Raw genomic sequence first — 9,204 nt, 5'->3', positions numbered from 1 at the left:
AAATCAAACAAGGGCAAGGTATCTAATTAGCTATTGTTCTAATTGAAACACAGAAAAATAAAAATACAGAATCTTTTTTTTTAAATGTTATAGGGGCAGCTAGGTGGTACAGTGGATAGAGTACCACCCCTTTAGTCAGGAGGACCTGAGTTCAAATGTGACCTCAAATACTTAACATTTCCTAGCTGTGTGATCCTGGGCAAGTCATTTAATCCCAATTGCCTCAACAACATCAACAACAAAAAAAATTATTATTATTATATAGAATTATTATATAGAAATGAAAATATAAGAAATCAAAAATAGAAACCTAAGACAATAAAGACGTTCTCAGTACCTATTCCTCAGAGAAGTACCCTCCCACTCTTTTTTGTTAACATAAAATAGGAAGTATTCCTTGGGGTTCCATCTACAAACTACAAAAAACAGGTTAAAGTATTGGCACTCAAGAGCATTGAACCTTCACAACTTTCAGTAAATGGTTTGCCTCCTCTGTCTATTTCTCCAAACTCTCTCCATGGTACTGGGAGTCCTTGCAGTTTGCATTGATTTGAGTTTGTCTATTCATAGTTTGACCTGCCATCCAAGGCTTTACTGCTGATTGACTCTGAGACTTGGGACCCTTACCATTTCTGCTATGTGATTCAGCTTCCACTTCTTCCTCTTTGTCTCACTCCAGATACTAATCAACTATTTTTGTAATAAGCATAGTGTTACATGGAAACCAAAGTCCTAGAAACTTCCATTAAATTCGTTCCTAAGGTTCAACAAATTTTATAAAGTCAATTTGTATGATAACATGTCTGAAAAATTAAATTGGGGTCTTTTGACATCTAACCAATTTTTTTTTTAACCGAGGCAATATAAGTTAGGTGATTTGTCCAGGGTCATATAGCTAGTACCTGTCATGTATTTGAGGCCAAATTTGAATGAAAGTCCTACTTATTCCCCACCTGAGTTCAGCCTCCTTTTAGTAAACAGTCCACAGAAAGAGTAACCTCATTGTTACTCAGTGTTACAACAGTACAGACCAGATGATGGCACTTATAAAATGTTCTATAAAAACTTTCTTGGCATTCCTATCCATTTTTTTCACTCAACTCTTCACATTTTGTTCCCCCCAAAATCCAAATATATTGTAAACAACATAAAAGCATCTTTTTTTTTTGATTAAGCAACTTTTGCCTTTATGATTCTACCTTATTGCTAATTCTTGTAATAGATTTGCTATTTTTCAATCATCAGACTTTCCTAAGGATTGACACCTTTGTCTCTGCTCCCTTTCAACATGCCTTCTCACATGTCGATGCAACACATGAAAATAAAATACTAGCAGAAGATAATTTTGAAGAGTCAATTAACGAACAGTGCAATAACTTGTTGAGAAGCAATGTCAGTTTGCCTGGTACAATATATATGGAAGGGAGTACTGCTTTCAATTTCCTGGAACAAGATCCCCTCCCTCAACCTGTTACTCCCTAAAATCCCTTTCCTCCCTTCCAGCCTTTCCTACTTGCCTACTTTTGTTTTACCTCTATCAATAGTACCGGCGGGGCTTAGCACTATCTCGAACATAGTAGATACTTAATAGATAGAGGTTTGTAGGTTTTTTTGGTATACTGTATAATAACTATGGAAAAGTCGTTTGTGAAGGACTCTAACAAAGGAATTTCGTCCTAGAGCCTACAGAGAACTTCGGGAATTTCTTAAGTGGTATAATTATACCTGTGGAGTATCACTTTGGAAGCCCTCTGGGAAATGAAATGCAGGAAAAACGAGGCAAGGCAAGCAATTAGAAAGCTATTAAAACGGGATGAGAGCTTGAAGTAGTGAAGACTATATGAATGGAGAAAGGGACTGAAGGGACTATCTTGTTTCTTTTTATATCCCCGGAACTTAGCACAGTACCTGGCACATAGTAAGTGCTTAACATTTATTGACTGATTGAGGTATGGAGGTAAAATTCACAGAATTTGTAAAATGATTGCACATAGAAAATGAGAAAAGAGGGCAGGATGTCACTGTGACTGCGAGCCTGGACCTTCTGTAATATTTGTTGAATGGGGCTCAGGAGAGATATAAGGGTTGGATATATAGATCTAGAAGGGAACATCTACGATTAAAGCCTTGGAAGTAGATGAGGAATATTCAGGACAAAACATTCAGGGACACGTAGCATTGGAAGGTCGGGGAGCTAGGAAATTACACAGAGAAAATGGGGCGGACGGGGGGTTGTTTCCAGCCTTGCCCCTCTTCCCTCTCCCCGCTCTCCTTCCCCCCGTGAGAAAGGATCTGTTCGCAGTAAGAAAAACTGCTGATAAAAAAGAAAAAGGATCGATAAAACCACTATATTTCACTAGTAAGGAATCAATGGGGAGATATGTGGGGAAAACAATTTCAAGTTCTCAGAACCAGAGACCCAAAACACTTGAGCCACTTCAGATAATGTAGTAATAGATAATTTCTATTCCACCAATTTTCCCCCTTTCAAGCAAATCCCACAAATAAATCCTCAAATCACGCGCACTTTACTCCAGCAACAGCAGCGGGTTGCGGAATAGCTGGAGAAGCTTTTAACCCTGCCTCCCTCCCGTTCTCGGGCCCTCCAAGATCTCGAGAGAGTGAGGAATAGGAGTCCATCTCGCGAGAATTCCAGACAGACACGCGCAGTGGCGGCGGGGAAGACGTGAGTGCGTGTGCTGCGTGTCTGAAGAGTCTTGTGGGCGGGAGAAGGATCAAGGGGAGGGAAAAATCCTTAGTCCAGGAATTACGGAAGCCGGTGAGGAAGTGTGGCCACTTTGCCACAGTCCAGTCGTTCCCGATGCCCAGCGCCAGTCGCCAGAATCAGGAGAAGCCGCGGGAGATCATGGAAGCGGCGGAAGTGGGTTTCCTTCTTCCCTGGGGCTGGGAGGAGTAGGTCGTCTGAGGGGTGGGGGAGAAGGGTGACCCGGGGCCCTGCTTTAGAGGGTCCCGATGAAGCCCAGGCCAGGGCAGGCCTCGAGGCCTGCTCGCTGTTTGTATCTCAGTTGACCCCCCTGCTCTCCACAAGGTCTCTAGAGCCCAGTACGCGGAGGAACCTGCTTTATACCCACGTGGGCGCGAATGTATGTGTGTGTGTGCGCGTATGCGTATGCGTGCTCTGTGCAGAATGACCCCCGTCCAGGGGGGTCTTTAGTCCCTCTACACACACTGAGTTCCTTAATGCCCTAAACACAAATGCGGGGGTCTTTGCCTGCTCCCCCGCACACATACCGGGATCCTTACCCTACAAACGCACGAGGGTCTTGTCCCCCATACATCTATATCATCAAAAAAAAAAACTTAACTTCTTGGGCATCTACAGCCCTGCTGATCCGTCAGTGGGCTCCTTCCACTTCCAGCCCTTAGCACCCACACCTCCGACTTTAAAAAGTGTGTACACTGTTGAGGAGATAACAGCTTCTGTACCCCAAATGCACTTTAAAGTCGGTCCTTTGAGCTATTATTGGTTCTTTAAAAAAAAAGAAAACTAGTTATTTAACTTTCACACTCATAATTTCGGTTTTTCCAAGTACATAGAAGAGAAATTAACTATATTTTTCGAGCATAGAAGCAGATTAAATGTTTTTCCTAAAGCTGGTGACTGTGGCAGGAACATATCACCATTCTCCTTTTGCAAAACTGAAAAGATGTAAAGGAAAGTGGCACCCCTTTGTGCTAATAATTTCAGGGCAGCTTAATCAATTCTCATAAAGAGTTATGAATAGAGAATAAATTGAATTAGTGCCTTTGTTATTCACAAAGCTACACAATAATTTCGAAGCTCTGGGCAAGGAATTTCTCATTTGCAAAGTAAGAATAGTAACAGCTTCTACTTCACAAAATTGTTGTCAATATTAAAGGTGACATGTGATTTGCAAACCTTAAATAAGTGGTTTTCAAACTTTTGTTTTCAGTATCTTTATGCTATTAAAAATTATTGAGGATCTCTCCAAATCATTTTTGTTTATCTGGATTATATTTATAGACATTTACCATATGTCTATAAATAAAAACTATCTTTGAATTTGTAGACCCTCTAAAAGGGTTTCAGAGATCCCCAGGATTCTCTAGACCATATTTTGGGAACCACTGCCTTAAACCATAAGAAATGCTAACTATTATTAATGTTTGTTTATAATTGGATGATATTTATGTTGTGATGGTAAAGAGGTAGTACCACCTTCCTTTCTAAACAGGGCATTTATGTAAACTTAGCTCTTTCCTTTATTAATCATCTCTATTCCCTTCGCATGCTGAATATTTTGAATCAAAGTGGCACTGACTATTGATAAATGCTTGCTGACTTGACCCATATGGGGCATAAAGTTCTTAAAATATAAAGGTACTGCAAGCATAGGAAGACCCCATGAAAAAAAGCTGGACCTTAGTTTTTTGGCTTAGATGCCCTAACCAAGTCACTTCATATGTTTGTACTTTCTTCAGCTATAAAATGACTATTTGCACAACCTACCTCACATAAGTGTGAGGGGAGTGTGTCAAATAGACCCCATAAAAAGATGATAATTTCTTGATTTAATAATTAGTCTAGTTTATATATGTTCCCAGAGGCCTACATTGCACAGAGGGATCTGTAGCTCCCTAATATGTATTGAACATGGATGTAATTTTGATGCTTGTGAAAATGAAATTTTTTTAAGCATCGTGGGTGCATATATGCATATGGTCCAGATTAATTTCTTGACTTAAAATTCAAGGTTAAATATAGATACAAAGGAAGGAAATTTCCTTTTCTTATAACACCATGTTTTATCTAATAGCAAGAGAATGACTTGATAGAAATCAACAAATTACACTAGAAATCCTCTACACTGCCACAAAACTAAGGAAAATTTCCTTTTGATTTTTGAAATATGATGAACCTGTCTTTGAATTAATGATATAGCCTTATAATTATAGCAAGTTTAAGCATAAGAGTAAGTTCATGAAGTCTAGTAATACAAAAACCATGAATCTTTACAGGTGCAGTCACTTGTTTTCTGTGAAAAGGCCATTTCAAATGAAAATTAAGAGGGAGGACATTTTTTGATGTATAAAGGGAAATCTTAAGTATTGTTAAACATGTCATATCTCAAACATGTACAAAAATTTGGAACTTAAAAGAATTTCCTCCAAAATTGGCTCTAAGTCTTCAAGTACTTATTCAAATAAAAAGAAGCTAATAAGGTAATCTAGCCAGTCGAATCTGTGCTATTTGTTTTCCTCCTAACATAGGGATTTATTTTACTTTGAAACAGTGTAACACATTTTGGAGAAAATAAAGTATGGAAATTTATACTTAGCATAATGGATCAAGAATTGGATTTAGAATCAAGACTTGATTTCAAATCCTGCCTCAAATAACAGCTGTATTTAATCTCTTGGCCTCAATTGAGAAAATTGAGTATAACAATGAGGATAAGAGTAATGGCTATCTCACAGGATTGTTGTTAGGATTAAAGAACATATAGAATGGTTTGCAAATCACAGTTTGCAAACCTTAAAATGTATATAAATGTTAGCTATTATTAATAAGTATGTTCATAGTATTAGATGATATTTAGGTTCTAATGCTAGACCTTCCATGCCCAAAATAGGGCACATGTAGACAGCCTTTTTTAAAATTATACATCTCAAGTTCTCTTAGGAGTCTGAATATCTGAATCAAAGTGGCTCTAGATGTTAAATCTATTTTCTATTCATATTTATTACATGTTGACTTGTGACCCGCTGTTATTAATATAAGACATAACAAATTTTTTTTTTTTTTTACATTTAGGATTATGCTAAAGAAAGATATGGAATATCTTCATTGATACAGTCACAAGAGAAACCAGGTTAGTTACTATTTTTTGTAGAGATTAAACTTTTTTCTGCCTAATGGCAAGAAATAATTAAAGTTTTGTTACTCAGTGAATTTCTGAATTTCTAATCAAACCCAAGTTCAATTCCTTGCTCTGTTGCTAGTTATATGAATTAGGAAAGTCTCTTTCTCTGGGCCTCAATTTCTTCACCTTTTTTTTTTTTTTTTTTTTTTTAAACTGAGGCAGTTAGAGTTAAGTGACTTGTCCAGAGTCACCCAGTTAGGAAGTGTTAAGTGTCTGAGGCTAGATTTGAACTGAGGTCCTCCTGAGTTCAGGGCTGGTACTCTATCCCCTGAGCCACCTATCTACCCCTACTTCACCATGATGATGAACTGAAAACTAGGTATATCAACCTTCCACTGTTTGAGTTCTATACAGTTCCACTGTATTGAGTTAACAATTTTATATATCCCTCTAATGATGTTTTAAAAAAAAAAATCTCCAAATGGCCCTTGGCAGAGAAAAGGTTCCCCACCCCTGTTCTAGTAGGAGGTGCACAAGTCTGTCATCCTAAGAGCTATAAAAGGTCCAATTGGAAAGTATAAATCACATTGTGTTATAGTTTATTAAAAAAATTCAAATATATTCATAATCCTGTCTCTTTAGGTTCTTGGATTTAAAATAAAATGATCCACTTGCAGAAATAATTGGTGTTTTAAATGACAACTTAGAAAGCATTATTAAATGGAAGAGATTTTTAATGCCATCTCAGGTGTAGTTTTGTAATATTTGCTATTATAGTTTTTCCAAATTTGTAAACTTAATGTACGTAGAATTTTATGAGAAGGAAGTGTCATATCTCCTATCTCTATAGCCCACAAAAACCTGAGAATTTTCAATCTCCAGAACTATCAATGTTAGTCAAAATTCTCTCTTAGTGAATTCATTCTGTTTTGCTTTGGTTTACACTTTATCTTTCTGGCTGCCTACTTATTACTCTTTCAACCTTGATCATCTTGCCACTTTTTCCTTTTGAGTTACATAAATTTTTTGGTAAGAAATTATATATACTGTTTTGCCTTTCTTTCGTGTCTCCTATTGACTGCACAAAGGAGAAATAATGATTTGGTCCACTTGACTTGGAAATACATCTCAGTGATTTGATCTCAAATCTAGGAAGTTCTAGTTACCAAAAAAATAATGTTTTGACTCATCAATGTCCTTTTTTACTTTTGGCTGTGAAAACTCTTTAGCTTTAAAGAAATTACTTCTTTTCTGCCTTTTGTTTGAGTGAGTATGCTTCATGAAGGAAAATCATAGAGCATACTTGTAGCTTGAAGGGATCTTAGAGAACAAGTAAACTAGTTCAGCTCTTATATTTTGCATATAAAGAAACTGAGGCCCAGAAAGGTTAAATGATTTGTTCAGAATCACAAGAAACTAAGTGGCAGAGATCATATTAAAACACAGTTCCACCAATTCCAAATCCAGGGCTGTTTATGATCAAAAGCAAAAAGAGGGGTAGGTAAGTGGCACAGTGGATAGAGTACCAGCCCTGAAGTCAGGAGGACCTGAGTTCAAATTTGGCCTCAGACACTTAACACTTCCTAACTGTAGGACTCTGGGCAAGTCACTTAACTTCGATTGCCTTAGCAAAAAAAGAAAGATACTTGCTTTCACATGTTTAATCTATATTGAATTACTTGCTGTCTAGGGGAGGGGAGTAGTGAGGAGAGGGAGAAAAATTTGGAACACAAGGTTTTGCAAGGGTGAATATTGAAAGTTATCTTTGCGTGTACTTTGAAAAATAAAAGCTATTATTAAAAAATAAATGAATTTTTCCTAGATGTGTGACCCTGGGCAAGTCACTTAACTCCAATGCCCCAGCCCAAAAAAAAAAAAGAGAGAGAAGGAAAAGAAATTGCAAAGAAGCATTTTTGCACTAAAATATGAAATTTGTTCTTATATGTACTCTGTACTGTAATTATAGTTTCAGTGTGGCACATGACATTGACTGCTTTGCTTCTCTTTAACAATATAATAGGCTTTTGAGAATAAGGAGCCTCTTAAGTATGATTTGGTTGAGTCAAAGTTTATTTTATCCCTGTTTTCCTGCTTGTTTTTCGAATTCTAAAGGCATGTGAGTCATTTTCTCTGCAAGCATGTTTAGAAAAAGAAATTTTATAAAAGTTGAAAATGAAGTGGGGATAGATGGTTGGGCCCTGATTTTCAAAAAAATGATAGACAAAGTTTCCCTTAAAAGGCAGGTCAGGATCCCCTTGTTACTTTCCAGAAGCATTTTTATTTTGTAAAATGATTCACGTATTCTCATTAACTCAATTGCCTTAGTGCATTTAGATTTTTTAAAAAAATCATGAACACCTCATATATAAATTGAAATAATTTTGTATTTGAAGTTTAAGCAATTAAACAAGCATCCAAATTATTGATGTAGTTTTTACATAAGACTACTAGTTCTAGACGTTGTAAAGATTTGCATTGCTTAGAAAGAGCTCCTTATGATGATGAAGTAACAGAACCAGACCAAAAAATCAACATAGACTTGAGATATATAGATAGATAGATTTATATAGATTGATGTATAAGTTTCTATGAATTTATGTGTATATGTAATACAGTTCCTCTGCACTAATAATGAGAGTCTTTTAGTTCAGACCAGATAGATTTTCTGGTCTAGATTAGGTTTCCTAATATATGTAATAGATGGTATATTAACTTAGCCCATATTTTCATCATGTTCAGGTTAGTCGATGTACAGGTTGTACTAATGTAGAATAAATCAAAGATGGTTCTTCCAAAACTGAGATTATAGCAGCTATTGTTGTCTAATATAAGGGGTTTTGACCTTTGTTGTGTCTGGTAGAGTCTTAGATCTGGTAGTTTATTGGTAGTCTGGTAGAGATTAGATTACATACAATTGTGTGTACATATCTACACATTATTGCAAAGTCAGTGGATAAAAAACCCATTATTTTATAATAATTCTACTTATTTAATCTAAGTGAATTGATCCAGTTGCCATTATCTTTTTTTCACAATTTTATTGGATTGATGTGATCTTTTTTGTGTCATAGAATCCTTTGGCAGTCTTGTGAAGCCTTTAGCTTCAGACTTAAATTATAAAATACATAGGATTACAAGGGGAAATTTTGTATTTAAATACAAGTCAGCAAAAAATTTTACAAAAACATTGATCAGTGTCTTAAATTCAGATCATTAGCCAATCTTTTTTATTTTTCAATGTATAACCCCTCTCTTTTTCTAACCATTTTTGCTCCTCATCATACCCAGCTTCACCCTTAATTATTACATGGTACATTTTCTTGTAGTCCTGGTTTTCCTCTTCTAATTTCAGCTGTAG

The 9,204-nt window shown here is 36.3% G+C and overlaps 1 protein-coding gene across 1 annotated transcript in view; it reads left to right on the top strand.

Annotated features, from left to right (window-relative positions):
- The first annotated feature begins 2,679 nt into the window (after positions 1–2,679).
- Positions 2,680–9,204, top strand: part of DARS1 (aspartyl-tRNA synthetase 1) — a 75,791-nt gene continuing 69,266 nt past the window's right edge. The window contains exons 1-2 of the mRNA XM_051985804.1: positions 2,680–2,881; positions 5,798–5,855. Of these exons, the coding sequence (XP_051841764.1) occupies positions 2,822–2,881; positions 5,798–5,855 (118 nt within the window). The 5' untranslated portion in view covers positions 2,680–2,821. The remainder of the gene's footprint in view (positions 2,882–5,797; positions 5,856–9,204) is intronic.

The sequence above is a fragment of the Antechinus flavipes genome, chromosome 3 (assembly GCF_016432865.1).
Source record: "Antechinus flavipes isolate AdamAnt ecotype Samford, QLD, Australia chromosome 3, AdamAnt_v2, whole genome shotgun sequence".
In the NCBI taxonomy this organism is placed as follows: Eukaryota; Metazoa; Chordata; class Mammalia; order Dasyuromorphia; family Dasyuridae; genus Antechinus; species Antechinus flavipes.
Note: the sequence above shows the minus strand (reverse complement) of the source record. Positions and strands in the feature narration are given on the sequence as shown.